Here is a 27,158-nt window from a genome sequence, read left to right on the forward strand (position 1 = left end):
GGGGTGAGTGGAATCCAGGAAGGAAATGTAGAGGTGGAGAGAGAGTAGATTGAATATCCTTGATTTCAGAGACAGTTTAGCACCTAATATTACTACTAGCTGAGCACTTAGCACTTGCTAACCACTATCTTAAACTCTTTATCTGCATAATCTCAGTTCTTGTGAGGTACATGTTGTGACCTGTGACTTACAAACAGGAAAACTGAGGCATAGAGAAGTTAGCATGTCTATCTTAAGCCACATGGAATTGACCACGCAGGGATTTGAACCCAGTTCAGTCTGTTTTTCTTTTTTCTTTTTTTGGTATCGGGGATCGAACTCGGATCCTTGCGCTTGCGCAGCAGGCGGCGAAACCACTGAGCTAAATCCCCGGCCCCAACAGTCTGTTTTTTCTTGTAAACCCCTGAGATGGGAAAAGCTAAACTGAGAAACCTCGGGAGGATGGAGCATCCCGAAGATCAGCCAGGGACAGTCCCAGAGCCCCGAGCTGTGACTCTGTTTATGCTCAGTGTCTCCTGCTGGGTCATCTACAGGAGACCGCACACCTCCAGGGCCCCCGTTGGGGCTGCTGGCTGGGCTCAGGACGGGGCTGGGGCCCAGGCGAGGTGGCCATCGAGGAGGCGGGCACTTCGGAGCGGGAAGCCAGGGGCCCTCGGTGAACAAAGACTGGGTAGGAGGCGGAGGCGGCCTGTTCCTCCCCACCCCGCCCCCCAGCGCCTGCTGAGCCGAGACTACAGACATCGAGGCAGGGGCGGAGGAGCATGGCTGGGCCCCGCGCGGCGCGGCTGTCCCCGCTGCTGCAACTCGGCAGCCTGGCGCTGGTAGCGGGCAGGGCCCCCGAAGGTGAGTCTGGGCCGAGGGCACCCTGCTCAGGCTAACCCGAGGCCCTTGCGGGGACCCGCGCTGCTCCCTGGTCCCACCGGGCTGTCGCCCCTCGCCCTCTCAGCTGACTGGGAGCAGGATGGGGGAACCTGGCCAAGGTGGGGGCCAGGCAGGGGGAGGGGTTCCTCCTTCCGTTGGGGAGCCTGATTTCGGCGCGGCCGCGCGGGTGGGGGAGAGGCTGCTCTGGCATCTGAGAGTCTGAAATTAATTATTTGTCTTGGGAAAGGAGGAGGGGCAAGGAGGCTTGCTGTGGGAGCAGGCTTGGAGTCGCTCCATCCCTCCCCACAGGGGGCAGGCAGGAGTGGGGGGCCCTGCAGGGAAAGGGCAGGGGAAGGCTCTGAGAGGAGCTGGGAGTGGGGGACAGTTCCACAGGAGAAGTCAGGCCTGTGCCACCCTCAGAAGCCCTTTTGGAAGGTGTCCCTGGGCCCCCATGCTCCTGGTCATTAGCTGTAGCTTAAGCCGGACTGGAGGAGGGACCTGGGAGCAAGGCCCCTGGGGTAGGGAGAGCCCCTAGGGTTTCAGATTCAGAGACCCTGCCCTTGAGTGCCCTCCATGTGAGTGGGGAGCAAGGTGGGCACAGGGGCCAGGTCAAGACAGAGTGCCATTCCTGGTGGCAGGATGCCTGCACCTGCACGCAGGCATGGACAGGAGCAGGAACAAGTGGCTTGGGTGCTGATGGTATGAGGCAGGGGGCTGAGCACTCCTGGGGGTGCAAAGAGGGGTGCTGCTGGGGGGGGGGTCACACTGGAACTTCCTGCTGGGGCCTCTGCCTGTGTGACTCAAAAGTCAAGCTGACAGAGGTCTGTAGACAGCTGGGGGAAGAGCGGAGGGGTGGCTTAGGGGAAATGGGGAGATTGGAGACTGATGGGATTGGGGAGGGGTGCAGAGTTACACATTTCTGACTTAGGTACCTGGGTCGATGGGGTGGGATTAATCAAGCCAAAGAACTTGGACAAAGCAGGTTTTGGACCAGACTCCCCTCTCCCCTTGGTGGTGGCGGGGGCTGGGGTGGGGAGTGGATGACATTGCTTCCCTGCCTCTTGGGCATAGTATCTGAGAAACCCTCCAGCCAGCCCAGGATGGCCTCACTAGTGAGCTGCCACTGTGGGAAAGGCCTCTCCTCTCCCTCTGTCTCCTCCTCAAGGCCCTCTGCTGTCCCCAACCCCGCCTGGACGTCTGCGTGTAGGGAGCTTGCAGTCCACCTGCCCTCCCCCGCCAGCCCCCTTTCCTAACTCAGGAGAGCAGGATGAGGTGAGGTGATAGCGGTAAGTCTCCATCCTCAGGCCTGAACTCAGAGGTGCCCTGCCCCCTTCCCTCCTACAGTGTCATCCAGAGCCAGGGACAGGCTGCTTCCCTGGCCTGGGTTACTGGAAGCTAGTGGAGGCTTTGCCAGTACTCCTCCAAGTCCTTCAGGAAACGCAATCTGGTCTCAAGTTCTACAGTCCCCCTACCCCCCACGGGGAGCCCCAGACCCAGTGCCACAGGCTTAGGACACTGCTCAGGCTGGAGGTGGACGGGCGTAAGCGGTGCCCTTTCCTGAGCCCCATGCCCCACAGTGGCGCCCTTTCTGACGGGTGTAGATGGGCAGTGGAGGGTGGGGGTTACGCACACAGAAGTAGCTGCCTTATCTTCCCTGCATTGCAGCCTGTGCTGGCTTTTGGGCCCCTGCAGCATGACACGTCAGAGACATGTCAGGTCCCTGGGCCATTGCTGGCCCTGGAGGATGGACGATCCTGGTATTCTTGTAACAGAGATCTTCATGGAGTCAGCCAGGCTGCAGGGAGGCCCTGGTCTGGTACTGCTCTGTAACTCCCTGCGGGTCAGTGTCCCTGGGGGTCACGAGGACAAGAAGAGAAAACTGGTCTGGACCACTTTTGTCTCCTCCAGGTTTCCTTACTTCTTACATGTCCTGCCCCAGCTTTCAACTCTCACAGACCTAGCCCGGTGTGGTGGAGCACGCCTGTAATCCCAGCACTAAAGAGGCTGAGGCAGGAGGGTTGCCTTGAGTTTGAGGCCAGCCTGGACTACATGGTGAATTCAAGGACAGCCTGTATGAAAAATAAAATAAAGCTGGGTGTGGTGGCGCATACCTGTTATCCCAGTACTTAGGAGGCTGAGGCAGGAGGATCACTTCAAGTTCGAGGCCAGCCTAGGTTACATAGTGAGTTCAAGGTCAGCCTGAACTGCATAATGAGCCCCTGTCTCAAAAAAACCAAAGGAAAAAGGAAAAAACAAAACAAAACAGACCATGTCTCCTTGCCTGGGTGGTGGGGTACAAAGTGACCCTCCCCTGCGTTTAGAGGACAGAAGCAGCACTCGACCTCCGGTGGATTCTTGTGCCCTTCAGGTGAAGCTATCCTCAGGGAGACTCCCAGGCTTGCTGATATCCATGGCTACCAGCAGCAGGCACCTGCCCACTCCTCAGTCACCTGCCCACTCCCTGTTGGGAGCCCCCAGAAACAGTGGCACCCCTTGGAGGAACGGCTGGGGTGGCTGGAGGCTGAGGTGCCCAAGCTCAGAGAGCAGGTACCATAGAGGCAGGGCTGCATGTTTGGGGTGGGGTGGACTTTTGCATACTGGGAGGAGAAGAGAGGGTTGGGGGTCCCTGGGGACCCTAAAATAGTTTCACTTCAAAATCACACAGAGAAGATCTCATCTGAACAGTCTTTAACATCCATTCTCTCATGAGTGAAGAATCTCCAGAGTATTTGTGGTGTGTGGATTTCCGTGCCCTTCATAATGAAGCACCTGCCAGGCACGGGGTGAGGGTGGGGACTGCTGCCCTTTCTGCCCAAGGATGGACCTGTGCTCCCTGAGAACCATGTGAGACGGATGCTGACAGAAGGAGACCGGCCTCTGCCGTGGAGTTGTCAAATTCTCATCCTGACTCCGTTTTTGCACCTCATGAATCCATGAGACATGGAAAGGCTGAGCTGTAGTCCCATCTCTTCCCCAGAATGAGGACCTGCAGGCCAGAGTGAGGCGGCTGGAGTCCTGTGAATGCCGCCCTGCCTCTGTCCAGTGCTGGGGGCTTGGGCGCGCCTGGCCTGAGGGGTCTTGCTGGGAGCCCAATGCCTGCACAGCCTGCATCTGCCAGGACGGGGCAGCACGCTGTGGCCCTCGGCCCGAGCTGCCCCACTGCCAACGTTAGTGCCACCCAATCTACCCACTGAGCCACTTCAGGGCCTGGAGATGGTGTTGGGCCTGAGTGCCACACTGTCTCCTCCTCAGGCTGCAGCCACAATGGTCAGGTCTGTGGTAATGGGGAGACGTTCTCCCCAGACACCTGCACCTCCTGCCTCTGCCTGGTGAGTTCCCACGCCCTCCCTCCAGCTCCCCATCACTAGGTGCTGGGACTGGATATTGTGTGATGGGTTCTTGCCCCTGGTGGCCTTGGGCTGATTCTCTGGGGGTCTGCTGTCTGAAGTGCAACCCCCCCCCAAGCCTCAAGCCCCTTGATTTTGCCTTGACAAAGAGTGGCATGGGGGCCAGAGGATGTAGTTACTATCTTCTTTCCTCAAACCCTCTCCTGTGTGACGAGCGCTGTTGCCCTCACCCCACCTCATCTGCTACCTCACATTTCCACTGCCTGCTTTCTGTCACTTCCTCCATGGCCTTTTCTCCTGGCCTTTTCTTTCCTACTCCTCCACTGAGAAAGCCCTGGGTTCTCTTCCTAGGATCTCTCCACTCTGGGGAAGTTGCTGGCACCTGGAGAAGCGGGTTCCAAGGGGTCAAGGGCTTCAGGAATGGTGGGGTGGATGGGACATCTCTTTTCTGCCCTTGGGCTGGGGTAGCATGTATGCTGAGCCAGCTCATCCTCTGCTTCTGGACACATTCCTGCCTGGGGTGAGTCTGGAGTTCGGAAGGCCCTGCAGTCACCCTAGCTGCTTCCACAGGAAGGGGCCATCACCTGTACCCAGAAGCCATGCCCAAGAGCACCCTGCCCTGAGCCGGGAGCATGCTGCCCACACTGTGAACCAGGTCAGCATGCTACAGGCCCTGCCCTCCCTCCTGGTTGTGCCCTGGGGGACCTGACAGAGAGAGAGAGCAGAGCTGAAGAAACCCTGTGATGGTGCCTGGTGAGTGCTGAGCTGAGCTGGAGCCAGCAAATGCTGACGCTGCCCTGGGATGCATCAAAGATTATCAGGACCCTGAGGAGCTTCTGGTCTAGTTGAGAAGATAAATTTACAGCTAATCTATCACAAGATTTAAGATCCAATGAACAGATTAGGAGATGTAGAAGACATGGGCCAGGGATTTAGCCCAGTGGTTCTGTCGCCTGCCTCGCAAGCACAAGGACCCGAGTTCAATCCCCGGTACCAAAAAAAAAAAAAAAAAAGAGATGTAGAAGACAGTGCATGCTTTCCCAGAGGAAGGAACAGGAGGGCAGGGGACACCCATCTGAGCAGGTAGGCAGTTAGGAAGGCCTTTGTAGCCCAGGGGCCATTTGCACTGGATCTTCAAGGGAAGGTGGGATTTCTCCAGGAGAAGGAGAACTTGAGGTCCCTCTGAATAGGAACCAGGCAGGGAGAAATGTATTCCAAGAATCAGTCCAGGAGGGCCAGTGGAAACAGGCTGTGATAAGCCCTGCAGTTGGGCTTTCTTCTGTGGGCAGTAGGGAACTTTTGAAGGCTGAAGAGCCAGAGTGTGACATATTCAAATATAATGTTTAGGAATATTCAGCTGGTGTGGGCTGGATGCAGAGAGACCAGTTGGGGGCTTTTACAGTCCTTGTCTAGGCATGGAGCCAGAGATGGTAGGAGGCTGCAAATAACAAAGTGTTTCTAAAGAATGTGCAGGGATTGGTGACTGGTTGGATCCATGGAGTAATGGTGGCCTTTCATTTAAAAGAAAGACACCCCTTTAAAGGCACTTTAGTCCAATCTGTTGTAAAATAAATACATCGAGGAGCCAGGTGTGGTGATGCATGCCCATGATCCCAGCACTCTGGAGGCTAAGGCAGGAGGATTCCTGTACGTTTAAGGCCAGCCTGGGCTACATAGTGAGTTCAAGGATAGCCTTAACTACTTAGCAAGACCTTGTCTCAAAAAATTAAGAATAAATAAATAAATACATTGTTTCCATCAGTTAGACACTTGACTGTCACCTGCTGGAAAGGTGTAGTAAATATAAAACTCTGATAGCTGGGTCCTGAATGGTGGCCCTGTGATGTGGCACCCAGCCCTCTGAGTCCGGTTTTGCAGGCTGCCCTGAGGGCCACAGGTCAGGGGAAACGTGGCATCCAGAGCCCTGTGTCACTTGCACCTGCCAGGTAAGAGAATCAGGGCCTCGCCCCGGCTATCACCTGCATCCCTGCTGCCCCAGGCCTGATCCTACCCATCCTAATCTGGAGGCCAGGCCAGGCTTCTGCCTCCACCCAGGTGTTGAGGCCTGGAGCCTGCTAGGCCAAAGGCCTGAAGAGTCCTCTGGCTCGGGCAGTGGGGAGGGAGGAGGCGGGGCTGAGTGTCTTGACCCACAGGCAGGGACCGTGCAGTGCCAGGGGCCCTCATGCTCTGAGCTCAACTGTCTGGAGAGCTACACCCCACCCGGGGAGTGCTGCCCCATCTGCCGGCCAGGTGACCTCCCACTCCGCCCACCCCTCCTTCTCCCTACCCCCAGTGCGTCCAGTTCCCACTTGGGGTCGTACTATCCCTTGGGGATGCTCACCCCTGCTCTCTAGTGACGCACCTATCACCCTGGCAACCCTCCCCAGGCTGTGAGTATGAGGGGCGGCTTCACGAAGAGGGGGCCAGCTTCCTGTCCATCTCCAACCCTTGTCTCCAGTGCTCCTGCCTGGTGAGTCCTCTGCCACCACTGCCCAGGCCCCAGGCTGGGCCATGCCAGCCACTCTTTTAGCCATTTATAATATGCCTTTTGAGAGCTGGTACCAGTGAGGCCCTCCCTCCATCCCTGCCTGACACCTGCCCGCCCCATACCTGCTGGGAGACCCGAGGGTGGCTACAGCTATTGGTGCATTACAGAGGAGCCTGGTTCGCTGTGTGCCCATGAAGTGCCCACCCAGTCCCTGCCCCGAGCCAGTTCTGAGGCCTGGAGACTGCTGCCCAGCCTGCCAAGGTGAGAGCCCCTGACCCTTCCCTCATGGAGCCCCTGCCAGACCCTCATGCTATTTCTCACCTCCACAGCCCACCGTACTGGCCTCTTGATTTGGTTTGATGGTGATGGTGGGGAGTAATGCCAGTCCAAGCCTGCTCTGGAGCTGCAATGCCCAAGCTCAAATTCTGCCATTGCCACTTGGTGGTTGTGTGACTCTAAGTCACTCTGTGCCTCTGTTTCCGCATTTTAAGGTGCACATAGTGATATTCTAGATCCCACAATGCTGTGTAATATATGACCATTATTACCTGCTTTTCGCACCCCAACACAGAAGGTGAGGGGAGTGACCTTCAGGGGTGACCACCAGAGGGCGACCCTGAGTCATACACCAATACTGTGAAACAAATGTCACGGTCAGAAATAAAAGCAGGGGATATTCCACTGCTGGGGATCTTCCCCAAGGATTAAAGGGATCATACCACAGTGATAGATGGGCGCCCATGTTCATAGCAGCACAGTTTGTGATAGCTAAAACTTGGAAACAGCCCAAATGCCCATCAACTGGAGACTGGATCAAGAAAATGTGGGTTTTTTATAAAATGGAGTACTGCTCAGCCATAAAGAATGAGAAATTAGAGACATTTATAGCTAAATGGATGCACATTGAGGCCATCCTCTTAAGTGAAATAAATAGGACACACATATGTAAATACCGAATAGTTTCTCTGGTGTGAGAAACTGAAAGTGTAAATAAGGACTAAATGTATAATAGGTAATGTGAAATAGGAAGAAAAGGGGCAGAGGGGAAGGAAGTGGGAGGGCTAGGGGAAAGGATAGAAGGGAATGGGATTAATATGAGACAGTGGAAAAATAGGAACAAAATCTTTGTAAATAGGGAGGAATGGAGGGGTTGAAGGGAGGGCTGGGCAAGGGTGAAAAACAAGAACCAAGAGAGGCTATGTAAAGGTGCAAATTTCCAATGATGAATGTCATTATGTTGCATACCTAAAATGTACCAATGATTAGAATGAATAATCGATAATGTAAAATAGGAAGAAAAGGTCCAAAGGGGTAGGGGTAGTGGGAGAGACAGGGGAAAGGAAAGAAGGGAAAGGAAAAACGATGAGAAATGGAAAAAATGGAAATAAAGTCTTTGTAAATAGGGAAGGGTGGAGGGGGTGAAGGGAGGGGTAGGAATGGGGAAAAAATAAGAACCAAGATGCATTATGTAAAGGTACAATTCCCAATGAGAAAGGTAAATGTGTTGTATACCTACAATGTACCAATAAAAGAATTTAATAAACAAAAATAAAAACAAAAAACCAATCCTATAAAGCAGTCCTAAATGAAAAAAAAAATTAAAAATAAATAAATAAAATGAAAGCAGGGGGCTGGGGATTTAGCTCAGTGGTTCCGCCACCTGCCTCGCAAGCTCAAGGACCCAAGTTCGATCCCTGGTACCAAAAAATAAATAAATAAATAAAAGCAGGGGCCAGGTAGTATGGAAGTTCAGAAGACCACCAAATCCACCTGGGCCTGGGAGGGACACAACCCCAGAGGCAGCCACTGTGAAGGGGACCTTTAAGGATAAAGAGCAGTTAGCTGGGTGATGGGTCAAAGAAGGCAGAGGACATTGCAGGTAGAGGGGCAGTGTGAGCAAGGGCTTGGGCCTGCCCCTCAGCATGGGGGTGTGTACAGTATGAGTGCAGTGCAAGTAGCTATGGATGGCCAAACCTTAGAGGACGAGGTGAGGAGCCACACTCACCTGTAGCTGGGGTAGGTGGGTGTGGCTGTGCTGTCCAGGAAGGCCTGGGGGCAGTCTGTGGTGGGAGCTTCGCTGCCTAGGCAGAGGTTTAGCCTGGTCTGGTGAAGGCATATGAAGAGCACTGGGCAGGCTGAGGCTGGAGCCTGGGCCAACTCCCACCAGGCCTCCTCTGTCCCCAGCCCCCAGCTGCACAGAAGGTGGCACTCACAGGGGCCATGGCCAAGAGTGGACTGCATCCAGGGACCCCTGCCAGATCTGCCGATGCCTGGTGAGTCCTGAGGCGCTGCTGGGCTGTCACTCACCCCATCCTGCCCTCAGGCTCATGGATTCTTAACCTCGTTCTGTTGAGCTATCCCATGGGCACTGAGAGGGGACAGAGATGAAGAAGAGAATCCTGGGCACTCTGAGCACAGGGATGTGCAGCAGGTTTGTGACCCTAACTCAAAGAAGGGGGAGAGACTGAGCAGGATATGACGGCAGTGAAAACTTCAGGGAGCTTGACTTGGGACGTCCAATTCGATGGCACCACTACATGTGGCCATTGAGCCTTGGAATGTGGCTGGCAGAATTGAGATGTGTGCGTAAGTGTGCAATCACACCAATTTCAAAGATAGGAGGAACAAAGAAATGTACGGTATCTTATTAATGTCCTATACTGATTACTGTACATGTTGAAATAATATTTTGAATACACTGGGCAAATGCAATATATTACTAAAACTTTTTTTGTAGGATTGAACCCAGGGCCTCACACATGTCAGACAATCACTCTGTCACTGAGCTACATCCCCAGAACTTTTTAATATATATTTTTTTTTTGGTACTGGGGATCGAACTCCAGACCTTGTGCCTGTGAGGCAGGCTGTGGAACCACTGAGCTAAATCCCCAGCCCCTAGAACTTTTTAATATTTTATTTTGAGACAGGATCTGGCTGCTAAATTGCTGAGGCTGGCCTCAGTCTCCCAAGTAGCTGGGATTACAGATATAACTACTGTGCCATGCTCTGCTTTAAAGTTTATTTTCATGTGTTTTTTTAATCTTTTAAAACATGGCTTTGAGAATCAGCTGTGATGTACACACCTGTAATCCAGCACTGGGGAGGGTGAGGCAGGATTGTGAGTTTGAGGGCAGACTGAGCTACACAACAAGTTCCAGGTTAGCCTGGACTACACAGCAAGACCCTGTCTCAAAAAAAAAAAAAAAAAAAAAAATCCAAAACTAGGCTTTGAGAGAATTCAACAGCTTGCACTAAGCTTTCCACTTGGCTCCCAGAGACCCTGTTTAGGGCTTGGAACCCTGTTGTACCTGCTGACTCACCACTGCACACACATCTAAGTGGCTCGCCTTACATTGCTCTTGGGTAGTACAGACCTAGAACAACTTCATGGAAGGGTGGTGCTGACCTAGGCCTTAAAAGATGAGTTGGATTTCAGGAGGGAGAAGCAGGGGAAGACTATCAGGGAATAGGGAATAAAGGAGAGGAAGCAAGGGACCCAAAGGCCTTAATATCAGGCAGGCAGGTGTCACAGAGCTTCCTGACAGCCTGATAAATACTATGACTCTTGGAAGGCTGCTGGGATACCCAACTCCCATGCCCTTCCTGTTCACACTGACCCTTCACATCCGTGAGAAGAGTCTCTGTGTGACCTGGTGGGGCTGGAGGTGGTGAACCCAAAGAATTCAAGGAATGGTATCTGTTGGGGACAGGTTGGGGGTTGGGAGTAGCAGCAGCTGTCATTTTAAGTAACAGCTTCAAAGGTCGGTGTCACACTGATACCTTCTCTCATTTCATCCCCATCACAATCCTAAAGTGACAGAACTATTATTGTCCGTCTTTTCCCGATAGGCAAACCGAGTCACAGAGTGCTTGAGTAACACGCTAGGTTTTATACTGGTGCAGTTTTAGTTTCCTAGGGCTGCTGTAACAAAGGCCAACAGACCAAGTGGTGCAAACAGCAGAGATATAACCTAAGTCCAAGATCAACATATGGGCGGATTGGTTCCTTCTGAGGGCTGCGCAGGGGATCTGTTCTGGGCCTCTCTCCGGCATCGCTCAGTTCTCTGTGTGGGGTCTAAAGTTCCCCCTGTTTCAAGTACACCAGTCATGTTGGATTAGGGACCCACCTACTCCAATGTGAACTCATCTCAACTAATTACATCTTCAGCAGCCTTATTTCCAAATAAGGTCATGTTCTGAGATGCCAAGGGCCAGGACTTTAACATTTGAAGTAGAGGGTGCAATTCACCCATAACAACATCCAGTGCTCAGGACGGCTGGGACTCCAATGCTGTTTCTGCCATTTGTCTGAACCCTGACGGCCCCTCCCCTGCCACACCCCACAGGAGGGCCACATCCAGTGCCACCAGGGGGAATGCGCCAGCCTGTGCCCATACCCTGCCCGGCCCCTCCTGGGCACCTGCGGCCCAGTGTGCGATGGTGAGTCAGTGCGTGGAACAGGGTCCCAAGTTGACTGCTGGACAGGCCTGGGTTTCCCACAAAGGCCAGAGTGAGGCAAGGGGGCCCCTGAGGACAGCCTGCTCCCCTCTTCCCAACAGGCTGTTTCCTAAATGGGGGAGAGCACTGCAGCGGGGAGCCTGTGGGCTTTGGAGACCCCTGCTCGAGCTGCCGCTGTGCTGTGAGTGTGGCTGCCTGGCAGGGCCGGCCTGGCTTCTGGGCTTGCCTGCTGCCTGCTAACCAGGCCCTATTGGCAGAATGGGAGTGTCCAGTGTGAGCCTCTGCCCTGCCCACCTGTGTCCTGCAGACACCCAGGCCGGGTCCCTGGGCAGTGCTGCCCCGTCTGCAATGGTGAGTGGAAGCCGTGGCTGCCACGCGGGGCAGGGAGTGGCTGCAGGGGCCCGCTGGGTGGTGCTGGGCTTTGCTTCCCTTGCACCTAAGCTGCTGTCCCGTCAGGTAAGTCCGCACCTCACCTTCTCAGGGAAAAGTAGGGACTGTGGTGGGAGCGGTGCTTCTGTGGTGTGAGGAGGGGCTGGATGACTCAGGTGCCAGTCCTGTCCCCCTCAGCCACTTGTCCTCCCATCCAGGCTGTGAATACCAGGGACAGCAGTATCAGAGCCAGGAGACCTTCAGCCTCCAGGAGAGTGGTCGCTGGTCCGCTGCTCCTGCCAGGTGGGCAGTCCCTCCACCTCCCGCCCAGGCTGTCTTGCTCCTCAAGGGCCTCTCACCTGGCCTCCCTCCTAGGCTGGTGATGTCTCCTGTGAGGACCAGGAGTGCCCAGTTGCCCCCTGTGCCCTGTCTGGCTCTGGCTCAAGGTTTTGCCCAGGTGGGTGCTGTCTGGGAGGAGGGCGTTCCTCTGCAGTAAGGGGGAAGAGTTCAGGGTTCAGAGGCTCTGGGAGGACGGGCTGGGAAAGACAGGCTGAGTGGCAAGTGTTCAGGTTGCCATGGTGAGAACTCCCTCATTGTAGCCTGTGTGCTCAATGGAGAGGAGTTTGCTGAAGGGGTCCAGTGGGAGCCTGATGGCCAGCCCTGCACTGCCTGCTCCTGCCAAGATGAGGTGCCTGTCTGTGGGGCTGTGCTCTGCTCCCCACCCTCCTGCCAGCACCCCACCCAGCCCCCGGTGAGTCCCCCAGCCCCACCCTAGCTTCCTTCCCCTGTTTCACCCTGCCCACTTGACCAGCCCGCCCCACCCAGGTGCCTGCTGCCCCGGCTGTGAGAGCTGCACCTACCATGGCCACGTGTACGCCAATGGGCAGAACTTCACAGACCTGGACAAGCCTTGCCATGCCTGCCACTGTGAGGTACCTCTCTGGCTTGCCACTGCCCTGCTGAGGCCCTCCTGGGGCTGCCCACAGCCTCTGTCTGCTCTCAGGATGGGACTGTGAGGTGTTCCGTGGTCAACTGCCTTCCCACTACCTGTGCCAGGCCCCAGAATCAACTCGGTCAGTGCTGGCCCAGGTGTCCAGGTACAGCTTACCTCTAACGGTCCTGTGGCAGATCTACTACCTTCAAAATGAATGGCTTTCTGCATTGGTTTTGGCCCCACACAACAAAGAATTCTCTGGTACTCCCGGGAGGTGGGTGGGAGGAGAATAGAGATTTGTTATCTCTTCCCTCCTGTCCTACATTTCTTCTTCCGATGCCTCACCTCTCCGATACACTCACATACTCACCTTGGTGACTCAGGTTCGAGCACCGTGTTTGCGTCTGTATGCAGGGGACTGGGTCCTGGGGTGCAAGGGGACTCGATTCCTGCCCACATGGAGAGTCTGTGCCAGGGTGTGTGTCACAAGCAGGCACACAGGTATCAGCTCTTTACCTCTGCAGCCTCAGACATGTCTGCCTGTAGGTAATAGGACCCAAATGCACAGACACACACACACACACACACACACACACGCACGCACACACACGCGCATGCTCAGAACAATACAATGTCTGCACGCACAGGCACACAGCCCCTCCCTCCACGGACTCAGTTTCCAGGCCAGCATATCCCAGTGGCTCTGGACTAGGCCGGGGGGGGGGGGGGCGGCGCACCTGTCACCTGCTGTCAGCATTTGCCCGCTTTCTCATCCCCACTGTCCAGACTGCATCCTGGAGCAACAGGTGTTTACGGATGGCCAGCGCTTCTCCTACCCCAGAGACCCCTGCCAAGAGTGCCACTGTCAGGAAGGCCACACTCGCTGCCAGCCTCGCGCCTGCCCCTGGGCTCCCTGTGCCCACCCACTGCCCGGGACCTGCTGCCAGAGCCACTGCAGCGGTGAGGTGGGGTGGGGAGGGTGCTCTGCTTCTTCGCCTAGGCCAGGGGGTTCTCCCTGGGGCCTAGAGCTGCCATCTCCCCCAGGCTGCGCCTTTGGCGGTAAAGAGTACCCCAGTGGAGCCGACTTCCCCCACCCCACCGACCCCTGCCGCCTCTGTCGCTGTCTGGTGAATGCACCCTGGAGAGGAGAAGCCCAGGGGAGTGGCAGTGGGGCTTGGGGAGGCTGGGAGAGGCCCACTAAATGGGGTGGGGAGGGGCGGGGGTCTCCTCGGCCTTGTCCCTCTAACCTGGCCTGGCACTGTCCCTCTGTGCCCCCGCAGAGCGGCAACGTGCAGTGCCTGGCTCGCCACTGCCCGCCGTTGCCCTGTCCCGAGCCGGTGCTGCCGCCAGGAGGCTGCTGCCCGCAGTGCCCGGGTAGGAGCCGCTCCGCGCCGAGCCTCCCCCATGCCTCTGACCCGCTCTCCCCCGCAGCCCTCCCCGCCCCCTCCGGCTGCCTGCTGCCAGGGGGCACCGTCCCTGTCCGCCACGAGGAGCACTTTTCCCCACCCGGCGACCCCTGCAGCCGCTGCCACTGCCTCAACGGCTCGGTGTCCTGACGGCGGCTGCCCTGCGCACCCGCGCCCTGCGCCCACCGCGCCAGGGGCGCTGCTGCGGCTCCTTCGACGGTACCGCTCCCCCCCCCCCCAACATCCGGTCACCACTTCTTCGGCTGCCCCCTGCTGGGTCCCCCGTTCCTCTGTCCCAGACCGGGTGGCCCAGAATCCCCCTTGCTGCTTGCCTAGCATGCCCGAGGCCCTGGGTTCATTCCTAGCATTAAATAAGGGGTTGGAGTACAGTGCTGCGTCTCAGGGCTCTGGAGCCAAATACCAGGCCTCCCAGCCCCAGCCCGCCTCGCCTCCGCAGGCTGCCTGTTCCAGGGGAAGGAGTTCGCCAGCGGGGAGCGTTTCCCGTCGCCTAGCGCCGCGTGCCACGAGTGCCTCTGCTGGGAGGGCAGGGTCACCTGCGAGCCCAGGGCTCGTGCCCCTGCACAGTGCCCCTTCCCCCCAGGGGCGACTGCTGCCCTGCCTGTGACGGTGAGGGGTAGGGGACAGGGGACTGTGGGGCGAAGGCGCGCGTGGGTGGGGGTTTTGGGGGATGGGAGATCCGGTCTGAATCCTCTTTACTGCCCTAGAATGGATGCAGAAATTTTTTTTTCTTTTACAGTAAGAGAAAAGCTCTGGACTAAAGGTTGTATTTTCTCCTGCTTTTGATGCTATTTGTGTGACTTTGGACAAATTACATAACCTCTTCGGGCTTTCTTTTTTTTGGGTACTGGGGATCAAACTCCGGACTTTGCGCTAACGAGGCAGGCGGTGGAACCACTGAGCTAAATCCCAGCCCTGGGCTTAATTTTTAAACTCCTGTTAAAAAAGAAAAAGAGAATTGAACAGATCGAGTTTCCACATCTTTGGTGTCTCCTGCTATTTTAGCAATTATTGCTACACAACTTCTACCAACGGAATTTTTATTTATTCTGTACTTTTCCTCAAATAAATTCATTTATTAATTTAAATTTATTTAGACAGGAGTTTTATATCACACAGGAAATGGAAAATTAGACTTGCCAGGAATAGATTACTGTAAAAATGAAAATAATTGAAATACAAGCCAGGCATGGTGGTACACGCCTGTAATCCCAGCACTTGGGAGGCAAAGGCAGGAGGATCACTGTGAGTTCAAGGCCAGACTGGGCTACATAGTGAGACCTTGTCTCAAAAAAAAAGAAAAGATAAAAAATATTGTTAAATTCTAGAGAAATGCTTTTGCCTGTCAAGGCTTCCAGACAGAGGTTCAATCTCTCTCTTTGTTTTTGTTTGGTTTGGTTTGGTTTGGTTTGGTTTAACAGGGTCTTGCCATGCAGTTCGGGATGGCCTTGAACTCACTATGTAGCCCAGGCAGACCTCAACTCACAGTGATCCTCTTGCCTCAGCCTCCTGAGTGCTGGGATCACAGGTGTGTGCTACCACGCTTTGCTCAACTTTTCTTTTAAAAAATTTGATCAGAGGGCTTGAAGGGCATTGGGCAGAGTCTACAGCCAAAATGATTAATCCCAGCAAGGTAGCTGCAGCTTCATGGTAGGGTAGTGGACAATCCCAGCCAGCCTTCATGGTAGGGTAGTGGATAATCCCAGCTAGCCTGCCCCTTTAGTTACTCTGAAGTTCAGGCCGGTTTCTGGCTATGAAGCTGGAACCAGATTCCTTGAGCCTGCAACAGTCTACCTGTCTCCTGCTGACTTGAACTCTGCTCCTGGACCTCCTGCTGACTTGAACTTGGCATCCACACACCGAGGCACCAGATTGAAGGGCACTGGGAAGGGAGCCCTTGGCCACACACCACTTACATCCACTCATGAGGCTGGGAAAATTAGTGTCCCTGGAGATGGGTTGCTGAGTACTTAACCCCGGGGACAGACCCAGAAGGTTGTTTCTAGGGGATGGAAAGGATTTCTTGCAGGCTTCGAGGGAGAAAGGTTACCAGACCAAGTCTCCGAGGGTCTGGCCTTCTGACGGCCAGAGCTCAGAGCCAGCAGGTGTTTCCCTCCCATTCTTTCTCCCCCTCCCTTCTCTCCTCCTCTTCTACATCTCTCCCCACCTCCCATCCCTCTCTCCCTCCAGCCCACCCTCTCCCTCTCACCTTGGCAGGCTGTGAATACCTGGGTGAGGCCTATCTGAGCAGCCAGGACTTCCTGGATCCCCAAGAACCCTGCAACCTGTGCCCCTGTCTCGGAGGCTTTGTGACCTGCAGCCGCCGTCCCTGTGAGCCTGCAGGCTGCAGCCACCCCCTCACCCCACCGGGGTACTGCTGCTCCATCTGCCAGGGTAGGGCTACAGCTGCCCTTCCGGCCCCCAGCTGGAGCTCCCAAGGGCCCCAGCCAGCATCCCAGTCAGGAGCCTTGCCAGCCTTCTCCTGAGACAGACACACACTGTTCCCCAGACTCCTGTCACACCATACGCATGGTCTCTTCTCTGTCTGTACTGTCACCTCACTCCAGACTGTCACACTCACCAAATAACTGGTCCTTTGGTTTCCATTCCTTTGTACTCTTAGATTGTTTCACTGCTTCCTAAAATACCATGTCATTCTATTCAAAACTGCCCTATTGCTCTGGAGTCATTAACCAGGAGGGACAGCTGCCTTAGCCCACCCTGCTTGGCCCAGCCCATCTGGCTGCATGTCCAGTGTGCCTGTCCACACTGTCCCTTCCCACCTGGTAGGAAGTTCCCAGCCATCTTTCATCAGCCTCGACTCCCCTGCCTCTTCAGTCTGCCTGTGCCATGCAAATCCTGCCCTCCGCGGCCTGGCTGACTCTGTCTTATCTCCCACATCCACCTTACTCTCCCTGCCTCTCCCAGGCACAATAATTTTACCTTAAGCTTTTGGGGGTGTCCCGGCCATGGCTGTGTGTGTGACATCTGAGGGTTTCGTCCATGTTGGCTCTCATTGTGTCCCCGACTCTGCCAGGATACTTCTACCATGGGGTCACTGCTGCCCCTGGAGAGACCTTTCCTGACCAACTTGACCCCACCTGCTCCCTCTGCACCTGCCAGGTGAGGTGGTGGCTTTGGGACCTGGGTGCCCTTTCACTCTACATGCTGCTTTCCTGGTGGGAGGGTGTCTCCTCCACCCAGGTGACATCTTGGGTGACGGAGCTGGGCTGAGGTCTTCTGGCCTAGGGGAGGGGGTTTGGGCCTGGCGGCTTCAGTAGGCTGTCCGCCAAGGGGCAGCAAGCCTGGCTTGAGGGTGCATTGGAGTGTTGTGGAAGGCAAAAGTGGCAGTGTGACCTCTCCTGACCAGGAAGGCTCTGTGCGCTGCCAGAGGAGACCATGCCTCCTGGCTCCCTGCCTGCCCTTCTCTCCAGGACCTTGCTTCTGCCCTGTTTGCCACAGTGAGCTGCCTTCCACCTGCCCTAGCCTCATGCTGTCCCCCTTCCCTCCCTTGTGGGTGCAGCAGGACAGGGTGACACAGGTTCCTACCCAGGAAGTGTGTCCCCCACAGGCTGCCTCTTTAAGGGCCGGAAGCACCAGGATGGGGAGGATTTTGAGGGGCCTGCAGGCAGCTGTGAGCAGTGTCGCTGTCAGGTACTGCAAGGAGCAGGAAGGTGTGGGGTAGGGGCCCATGGTACCCCCTGACTTTGGTAGCAAGCTTCTGGGCCTGCATCTCCTGCAGGCTGGCCAGGTCAGCTGTGTGCGGCTGCAGTGCCCACCCCTGCCATGCCTGCTCCAGGTCACAGAGCCGGGGAGCTGCTGCCCTCCATGCAGAGGTAGGCCTGGTCCCTGAGGCTGCCCCACACTCATGCTTCAGCCCCTCCGGCCCTCTTGTCTTCCCACTGGCCCCCCCACATGTCAGTCCTGGATGTCACCCTAGCCCCCTTCAGCTCTTCCCACCTTCTCCCTGCTCTGGCCTGCCAGGCCACCCCTCTAGGTGCTGGTTAGATTCCACCAAAGCTGTTGCTCTTCCTACCCACATCCTATTCAAAATAATATAATTGTCCTGGTAATTAGCATTTATTGAGCTAGGCCAGGCCCTGAGCTCAGCACTTTACTCCTATTATCTCATTTAATCTGCACAACAATCTTATCAGTTAAGTGCTGTCCTTTTTTAGTATCTTTTTTCTTCTTTTGAGACAGGGTCTCATATATAGCTCAGGCTGGCCTTGAACTCACTATAAGGTGCAGGCTGGTCTTGAACTCCTGGTGATCCTCCTGCCTCAGCCTCCCAAGTGCTGGGACTACAGGTGTGCACCATCACGCCCAGCTGTCATTATGTCTTTAAAAACAAACAAACAAAAAAACCTAGGGCTAAGTGCTTCCTGGGTTCCATTCCCACTGTTGAAATAAATAAAAACCAACACCCAAACAAACAAACAAGGATCAGAGTTACAAAGAGGTAACCTAACTTGCTTGTGGTTGCTTGCCTCAGAGGTAGCAGAGTCAAGATGCGTGTCCTGGCCCACTCCTCCAGAACATAACCCTTTCTGAGCCTACCCGCCACCTACCTACTGTCTCTCACCCCATATACTGCCCAGTGCCGTGTAGTTAACAAAAACCAGCCCAGTGGCCCTCTTGCCCTGTGAGGAAAGGAGGACAGATGTAGTACCCATTTAACAGAGCAGGAGGCGAGGCTTGAAGAGACTAGGTTACCTGGGACACAGTTAGTGAGAGCCCGGTGCATTCATTCCACACCTGCTGAATGCCAGTGTGTCCATGGGAGCTGCAGCCAGCCGTGCCTGCTGCATGCAGCTCAGTCTAGCAGGCAAGCAGACAGGACAGGGCAGTCCAAGGCGCTTCGACCCTGCCCCATGCCTTTCCCCTCCACCACAGACAGGGCTCTGTCCCGCCACCTCCCTGCTACATCCCTGCAGACCTCCACCCTGGTGTCCACATGCCCTGCTGACCACTTGTGGGAGGGGCAGGGCAGATGTCGGATCTCAGGCTCAACACTTATCCCTACCTTGGACTGCAGGCTGCCTGGCTTACGGGGAGGAGCACCCTGAAGGCAGTAGCTGGGTGCCTCCTGACAGCCTTTGCTCCTCCTGCATGTGTCATGAGGGCATTGTCACCTGTGCCCACATCCAGTATGTCAGCTCTTGTGCCCAGCCCCTCCAGGGGCCCAGTGACTGCTGCCCTCGATGCTCTGGTACTGGTGTTGGGACGCTGGGGTGGGGACAGGGGATGGGATGGGGTCTGTACCTCCCCACCTTGGTGCGGGGTGAGTGGCAGAGGGGATGCTCTAGGAGGAGTGGCCTCCATTCTGCAGGTAGCCCAGTCCTTACAGGGGCAAGGGGCTGGAGGGCAGAGGGCCCTACTCCTGGTATCACTGCCAGCCTGAAGGCTCCCTGCTGGTGCCCTTCTCTTGTCCCACCCCAAGGCTGTGAGCATGAGGGCCAGAAATATGAGGCTGGTGAGAGCTTCCAGCCTGGGGCAGACCCCTGTGAAGTGTGCATCTGTGAGGTAAGAGGCTGGGGGCATCCCAGGGAGGGCAGCAGCATGGAGAGGCCTAGCCAGCTGGCCACTGCTTGGAAGGAGTGGACACCATGGGGTCTGAGATGGGAGGGGGTCCCAGCAGCCAGGACTGGGCAGGGCTGGGATGAGCAGGCCCAGAGTGTATGGTTTAGACATGGAGCACAGGGCCTGAGTCAGGGGGAAGCAGTGGGTGCCCTTCAGGCTGGACTGTGGGGGAAGGGATAGTGGGTGAAGGAGCCACCTGGAGTGTACAGATGCTATGGAAGACAATGGTGAGCCTAGGAAGGGATTTGAGCAGGTGAGTGATGCCATGGGCCAGAAGAAGGGCAATGGAGATGGGTGGGCTGGCAGGACAGCTCCAGTCAAGGACGCATGAGAGTTCTGGCCCAAGTGACTGGAAAGAGGAGTGACATCATCTTTGGGCATTAGGACTCAGCGGGACCAAGCCTAGGGAGACAACTGAGTCTGCCCATGCACACCCCGGAGAAGATGCAGCTGGCAGACAGGGCTGCCTCTTGCTTTCATGGCCTGGCTCCCAACCTTTGCTCATTTACTTTTTCAGCTGAAGCCTGAGGGGCCTCCTGGCCTTCGCTGTCATCGGCAGCAGTGTCCCAGTCTGGTGGGGTGCCCACCCAGTCAACTGCTGCCCCCTGGGCCCCAACACTGCTGCCCTACCTGTGCCCGTGAGTCCTGGGGTTCAGGGTAGATGAGCTAGGAGTGTGGGGATGCATCTCAGAGTGATGCTGGAGGAGCCAGCAAGCTGTCCTGTCTGGCTCCAGCCCCATCCCTTTACAGCCTCCAGTGGACTCTGCTGTGGCCCTTGCCCTAGTGAGTGGGTGGACACAGCCCAGGGCAGCTAGGAGGAACAAGGTGAGCAGGCAGGGACCCTGGCCTCTCTGAAGCTGGACGTGTTTGTGGAGCACCTTGCCCAGCAGGTGGCGCTGCAGGGTGGCAATTGGGCCACTACAGGCTCCTTGTGGCTTCTGACGTGAGAACTAGAGGGAGCATTGGCCACCAGGATAGGGAGAGCTATTCTGATTTTTGTTTTTATTTTTTATTTTTTCATTTAGAGTAAGGATTTATAAAGATAGAGGGGGAGTATCTCATTTAATTTTCACAATTGCCCGGTGAAAATTACCCCTTTTCGTTGAAGAAATTGAGGCTTCCAGAGGTTAGTTGTTCTGCTTGTGACGGTACAGACACTGAGTGCTAGAGCCTGGATGAAAACCTGGGTTGCTTGGTTTCTTACGCCTCCTTGTGCTTGTTAGCCAGATTATGAAAGGAAGTGACAGTGAGAGCAGGCCAGGCAGCCTGGCTGTTCCTAGTGACCTCAGACTGAGGGAGCCACACTTTGTCACTTTCCAGTTCCTGCTCTGTCCTCCCTGGAGTCACAGTGCCTGGGATATAGGTCTGCCTTGGGCCCAAGAACTCTGAGGACAGAGCTGGGAGTGTGCCCCTGGCTCCCCGTGTTTTCCAGCCCCCTTCCATACCGGGTTCTTGTCTTCACAGAAGAGCTGAGCAACTGCACAGAGGGCCTCCTGGGGTCCGAGCTGGCCCCACCAGGCCCCTGCTACACCTGCCAGTGCCAGGTGAGCCCTGTCTCGGGATCTGTCCTCTGTGAGCTGTAGCTGTGATCCTCTCTGACCTTCGTGAGTTCGCTCTGAATGTTACATCCTACCTGTGTTCTACTCCCTCCTACATCTTGCCAACTCCTTGAGATCTACTGTCTCTCCCTATGGTGTTCACATGACAATGGGCAGGATCTGACGCGGCTCTGCATTCACCGGGGCTGTCCTGAGCTCAGCTGTCCCCGGTTGGAGCACTACACACCACCTGGGAGCTGTTGCCCTGTGTGTCAGGGTGAGTTCTAGCCTTGGCCTTACCCTCAGAGAGGAGCCCCAGAGGGAGACAGGATGTGGTAGTATTCAGAGGCCAAGTGTGAGGTCTGGGATCTGCACTCTGAATGTCGGTTTCATCCTTGAAAAACATGGAAGAGCTGTTTGTTGGGGAAGAGAGAAGCCCCATGAGGCAGATGGAGGCAGTGAGGGCAACCTAGATTTTCAAGGCCTGCACTGAGGCTCTTCATGAGGCTTACAAGACCCCTGGTTCACCAGTAGGCACTGCACTGCGGAGCTGGCAGCTGGCCCAGAGGCAGGCTCCAGGGTCTGTTCTTTGGGCCTCCAGGACCCTAGAGACATCCAGAGCACTAGTGCAAGGCCCAATACTGCCCAGGCTTTCTGCATATTGGTTGAAGAAATCAACCCCATCTGGGTGCTGGTGGTATGGCCTGGGCACTTCCCTGCTGGGAAGCACAGAGTGAGCCCAGGGAGGGAGGACACAGATGGAAGGACAGTGCCAGCCCATCCCAGTCTTTCTCCTTAGAATGTGTGGTGGAGGCCGGGGGCCGGAGAGTGGCAGATGGAGAGAGCTGGCGGGACCCCAGCAATGCCTGCATTGCCTGCACCTGCCGTGTAATCTGGGGGGTGGGGTGGGGCCGGGGTGCAGACCTCCTAGATGGGTAAAGAGGGGAGGGTCTCACATTCACCAGCAAATACTCCGTCCTTAAGGAGCAGAGGTATCTTGTGGTGGGGCAAGAAGTTGAGGGCTGGATTTTTTTTTTTTTTGTATTAAATTCTTTTATTGGCACATTGTAGGTATACAACACATTTACATTTCTCATTGGGAGTTGTACCTTTACATGATGCATCTTGGTTCTTATTTTTTCCCCATTCCTAGCCCTCCCTTCACACCCTCCACCCTTCCCTATTTACAAAGACTTTATTTCCATTTTTTCCATTTCTCATCATTTTTTCCTTTTCCTTCTTTCCTTTCCCCTGCCCCTCCCACTACCCCTACCCCTTTGGACCTTTTCTTCCTATTTTGCATTATCGATTATTCATTCTAATCATTGGTACATTTTAGGTATACAATATAATGACATTCATCATTGGAAATTTGCACCTTTACATAGTCTCTCTTGGTTCTTGTTTTTCACCCTTGCCCAACCCTCCCTTCAACCCCTCCAGTCCTCCCTATTTACAAAGATTTTGTTCCTATTTTTCCATTTTCTCATATTAATCCCATTCCCTTCTATCCTTTCCCCTAGCCCTCCCACTTCCTTCCCCTTTGCCCCTTTTCTTCCTATTTCACATTACCTATTATACATTTAGTCCTTATTTACACTTTCAGTTTCTCACACCAGAGAAACTATTCGGTATTTACACAGGTGTGTCCTATTTATTTCACTTAAGAGTATCACCTCACTATGCATCCACTTAGCTATAAGAGGGCTGGATTTTTATTTCCCACCTGAACAGTGATGGGTTGGGAGCAGACAAATAGGAGGCTGCTACCTAAGACTGCCCAAAAGGCCCCCAAACATGTGACAGCAGGGACCCCGGGCCCTGTAGGAAATCCCTAGAGCAATGGTGTCTGTCCTCAGCGGGGCCATGTGGAGTGTCACTTGGAGGAGTGCCAGCCCCTCTCCTGTCCCCAGGGCTGGGTGAAAGCATCCAAGAATGGCAGCTGCTGTGAGAGATGCCAAGGTGAGGGGCCTGGAGGGTGGAGGAGGGGCAATCAAGATAGGATAGGGGGGCACTGACCCTGCCTGTCTCCTGTCCCCTCAGACTCTAGACAGTCATGAGAGCTCCAGGGCCGGCAGGCGGCCTCCGGGGAGCACTGGGCCGTAGATGCCTGCACCAGCTGCTCCTGCGTGGCTGGCACTGTGCACTGCCAAAGCCAGCGCTGCCCGCCACTGTCGTGCAGCCCAGTGAGCGTGTGGTCTAAGGCAGTAGGGTGCAGGCGCCTGGGACACAACCATCCATGAGTGACCAAGCTTGAGAGAGGGGGGCTGGGCTTCCTCTCTCCCTGTCCCGGGGCAGCACTGGAGCCCGGGAAGGTGCTGTTCTAGGCGCGGCCACAGGTGGTGCCCTGACCCCACTTACAGTGAGCCTGGGTGGGTGACTGAGGGCCAGCATAGTGGTTAGGGGTGGGAGTCGGGGTGGCGTGGCTGGGGCATGGCAGGGAGCACCTGGGGTCTGACGGTGTCTGGGGCTGAGGCCAGAACAAGGCCCCTGCCCTGAGTCCCAGCAGCTGTTGCCCCCGCTGCCTGCCCCGGCCCGCTTCCTGAATGGCCTTCGGAGACCCCCATTACCGCACCTTCGATGGCCGCCTGCTGCACTTCCAGGGCAGCTGCAGCTACATGCTGGTCAAGGACTGTGGGGGGGGGGGCTTCAGGTGGGCACCACTTTCCCTTCTACCCGACCCCCACACCCAGCCCTGCCCTCCATGGGCACCCAGGCCTCTCTTGCCTACAGTGTGCACATCACCAATGACGACCGGGGCCGGAGTGGCGTGGCCTGGACCCAGGAGGTGGCAGTGCTGTTGGGAGACATGGCAGTACAGCTGCTGCAGGGTGGGACTGTCATGGTGAGCTGAGATCTGTGGGCTGTCCAGCACCGTCCCCTTGTCTGTCCCCAACATCACCCCTCCTCACTTCTCCCCCAGGTGGACGGGCACCTAGTGGCCTTGCCCTTCCTGCAGGAGCTGCTGCTGTACCTGGAGCTTCGGGGCCAAACTGTGATCTTACATGCCTGGCCTGGGCTTCAGGTGTGGCCCGAGGACATGACTGGCAGGGGCTGGGTTCCCTAGGGAAGACCTGAGAGCTACAGGTGTATCTAGGCTTTGTATGCTAGACAGAGTAGGATACCAGCAATACCAGGTACCTCCTGGGCCCAGTGAGGCAGCAGAGTGAAAGAGAGCATGCAGCTGATTCCCAGGAAAGGAATCCAGGCCAGAGACCTCTGGAAGCAGAGGAATTCTGGACATGGTTTTGTTTTGTTTGGCAGTGCTAGGGATCAAACCCAGGGCCTCACACATGCTGGGCAAGTGTTCTACCACTGAGCTACACATCCAGCCCCTGGTTTTAATCTTGACCCATATCCTAGAACAACTTGAGCTGACCTCTAAGACTCTGTTTTCTCATCTGCAAAGTGGGGAGAGGGTATGTAGCAGTGGGAGGATGTCAATAAAGGTCTCCTAGGTGGTATGTGAGGTTCCTCTCGATCTCCTGTGGAAGAGTGACTTGCCCCTCTGCCCCAGGCAGAAGCACAACTTCATGAAATCAGCCTTGTGTGCCCTTCTGACCTGGCTGTAACTGTACAGCCTGAGGGTCCAGGAGACACTGAATCTCAGAAGAGGGTAGCATTGCACCCTGGGCCCAGTTGAGGGGTCCCGATGGAGAAACGGCCCTCATGCAGGAGCTGTGGGCAGCTCTGCTTGTCACCTGTGTTTGCCCAGGGTGGTGCTGAGGGTGCTGACATGGCCTAGGCCAGGGCAGCATCCTCCCTGTGAGGATCTGCACCTGCCCATCTTGCCTGCTGTGGCACAGGGCATCCTGACACATGCAGGGCCATGGTGGACCTTGGCCACCTCAGGGTCTGTCTCCTTCCCTACTCCCTAGTCCCAGGCCTCTCTGTGCAGGTGCTATGGGACAGGCAGTCCCAGGTGGAGGTGAGGGTACCTGGCTCCTACTGGGGCCAGACCTGTGGGCTCTGCGGCAACTTCAATGGCTTTGCCCAGGATGATCTGCAGGGTCCTGATGGGCTGCTCCTGCCCACAGAAGCTGCCTTTGGGAATAGCTGGCAGGTGAGTGGCACAGGGGCCATAGCTGGGGCAGGCTGAAAGAGCTGGGCACAGCTGGGTCTGAGTCCCAGAGCAGCCTCTGGTGTGGAAGGAAGGCCCAAGATGGGCTTTTGGGCTTTCAGGGAGCTGTAGGGGATTCATGCCTGTGGTGGACAGTATGATTGCCTGATGAAGGAAGCCTCATCAACTGAATCCCTAAATCCTGCTTTGCCACTTAGTGGCTGCTGACTTTGGACAAGTCACTTGCCTTGGTTTCTTTATCTATAACCTGAGGACAAGGAAGAGTAGATAAGACTTCCTTTGCTCTTCTTGAAGGTATTGTTTTGTTTTGTTTTGTTTTTTGAGACAGAGTCTTGCTATGTAGTTCAGGCTGGCTTTGAACTCACTATGTAGCCCAGGTTGGCCTCAAACTCAGGGCAATCCTCCTGCCTCACCCTCCCAAGTGCTGAGATTACAGGGGTGCGCCATCATGCCCAGTTTCAAGGGAGTTTTTGGAGGCTAAAGCAAATGATTGGGTGGGAAGCACTGTGAAGATACAGCCCATAAAGATCAGCTGCCAGCCCTATCGTCATACTGGGTTTGTTCTCCCCATGTAGGTCCCAGGTGGGCCTGGGCCTGGCCAGCCCTGCTCTGCAGGCCGAGAAGTGGACCCATGCCAGGCAGCAGGGTACCGTGCCAGGCATGAGGCCAATGCTCGGTGTGGGCTACTGAAATCTTCCTCATTCAGCCGCTGCCATGCTGTGGTGCCACCAGAGCCCTTCTTTGCTGCCTGTGTGTATGACATGTGTGCTTGTGGTCCTGGCTCCTTGGCCGATGCCTGCCTCTGTGATGCCCTAGAGGCCTATGCCAGCCACTGTCATCAAGCAGGCATGACACCTATCTGGAGGGGCCCTACACTGTGCGGTGAGGGGGCAATGAGGGTGCAGGCTGGGGAAGGGATGGTGCAGAGGGAAGGGCTGGCCCAGGAGGCTCGGGTCTGCGTGGGGTGGGTCCAGGGATGTGAGCAGTGACTAGAGCAATGTTGGGGGACCACCGTGACCCTGCCTTCCACTCTTCCTATAGCGATGGGCTGCCTCCTGGACCGTGGCTTCGTGTTCGATGAGTGTGGCTCACCCTGTCCCTGCACCTGCTTCAACCAGCACGTTCCCCTTGGGGAGCTGGCAGCCCACTGCGTGAGGCCCTGTATCCCTGGCTGCCAGTGCCCAGCAGGCCTGGCGGAGCATGAGGCCCACTGTATCCCCCCTGATGCCTGCCCCCCGTCCTGCTCACGGAGGTCCCAGCCACTCAACCCTCTGCCCAGCCCCAGCCAGGATCAGCTCCTGGCTCCACCCTGAGGTAGGAAGACACCTGGCCAGGACTCCTGGTGCCAGAAGTCTTCCCTTGGCAAGCAGCAGCCACCCCAGCCAGAGCTGTGGGGACAACGCCCCACTCGGACCCTGAGAGCCTGGGCTTATGTCCTGCAAAGAAACATGGCAGTAAACTCTGGACCTACTCAGCTCCCTTCTGTGTGTGTTTCTCCTGGCACTGGGGAGGTGGTCAGGCTGCTAGGAACATAGAGGCAGCATTCAGTGTCCCCAGCGTCAGAGAGCCTTACTCTGTCCTTATGCCCACATGCCTGGGCTGCTCCAACCAGCTACTCTAATGCTATCTGGGAAACCTTGAAATGGGCAGGAGGACCCAGGTGTGCTGGCCCCTATCCTGTTTGGTCTGTAGCAGGCATGCTCCCCTTTCTTTCCTCATGTTTGGTGGTACTCAACCACTTGAGTACCTTCTGGGCCATTCCAAGAGCTGTTGACACAGGGACCTCATGTTTAGGGGGAGGAAGGGACAATATCCAGTGATGAAATACAAACACACATGCACAAACACTTTCAGAAACATTTGCAGTGTGTGCATGCACACCTGCCTGCACCCATTCGCATCCATCAGTATACGCATGGACAATAGGCACACATGCAGCCTGCAGAGATGTTGTAGGGGAGAGGCCATGGGTTTCAAAATGGAAAATTTCAGAATTCAAGTTTTCCTTGCTGTACCAGCTGTGTGACATTGGAGTTTTTTGGACAGTGGCTAAAAGATTAGGGGGACTCCAT

At 55.7% G+C, this 27,158-nt stretch overlaps 1 protein-coding gene across 1 annotated transcript; it reads left to right on the plus strand.

The window, feature by feature from the left end:
- On the plus strand, positions 1 to 26,560 carry Kcp (kielin cysteine rich BMP regulator). The gene is given in 43 exon segments (XM_087204407.1): positions 1 to 843; positions 2,027 to 2,139; positions 3,181 to 3,408; positions 3,839 to 4,028; positions 4,114 to 4,190; positions 6,362 to 6,458; positions 6,596 to 6,678; positions 6,864 to 6,957; positions 8,881 to 8,969; positions 11,046 to 11,139; positions 11,259 to 11,338; positions 11,415 to 11,508; positions 11,745 to 11,807; positions 11,810 to 11,829; positions 11,902 to 11,983; positions 12,126 to 12,281; positions 12,352 to 12,458; positions 12,530 to 12,623; positions 13,247 to 13,420; positions 13,505 to 13,587; positions 13,741 to 14,050; positions 14,053 to 14,085; positions 14,324 to 14,461; positions 14,464 to 14,493; positions 16,102 to 16,278; positions 16,922 to 17,007; positions 17,255 to 17,345; positions 17,456 to 17,538; positions 17,627 to 17,720; positions 18,923 to 19,096; positions 19,328 to 19,410; positions 19,985 to 20,105; positions 20,932 to 21,011; positions 21,183 to 21,282; positions 21,805 to 21,893; positions 22,865 to 22,967; positions 23,049 to 23,191; positions 23,486 to 23,658; positions 23,739 to 23,850; positions 23,929 to 24,030; positions 24,904 to 25,068; positions 25,662 to 25,968; positions 26,128 to 26,560. Coding segments are annotated over 43 exon segments (5,166 nt in total). The 5' UTR covers positions 1 to 761; the 3' UTR covers positions 26,400 to 26,560.
- The last annotated feature ends 598 nt before the right edge of the window (positions 26,561 to 27,158 follow it).

Source organism: Heterocephalus glaber, unplaced genomic scaffold (assembly GCF_053883595.1).
Source record: "Heterocephalus glaber isolate CG9 unplaced genomic scaffold, H.glaber_assembly_v1.0 deba00000546, whole genome shotgun sequence".
Lineage (NCBI taxonomy): Eukaryota > Metazoa > Chordata > Mammalia > Rodentia > Bathyergidae > Heterocephalus > Heterocephalus glaber.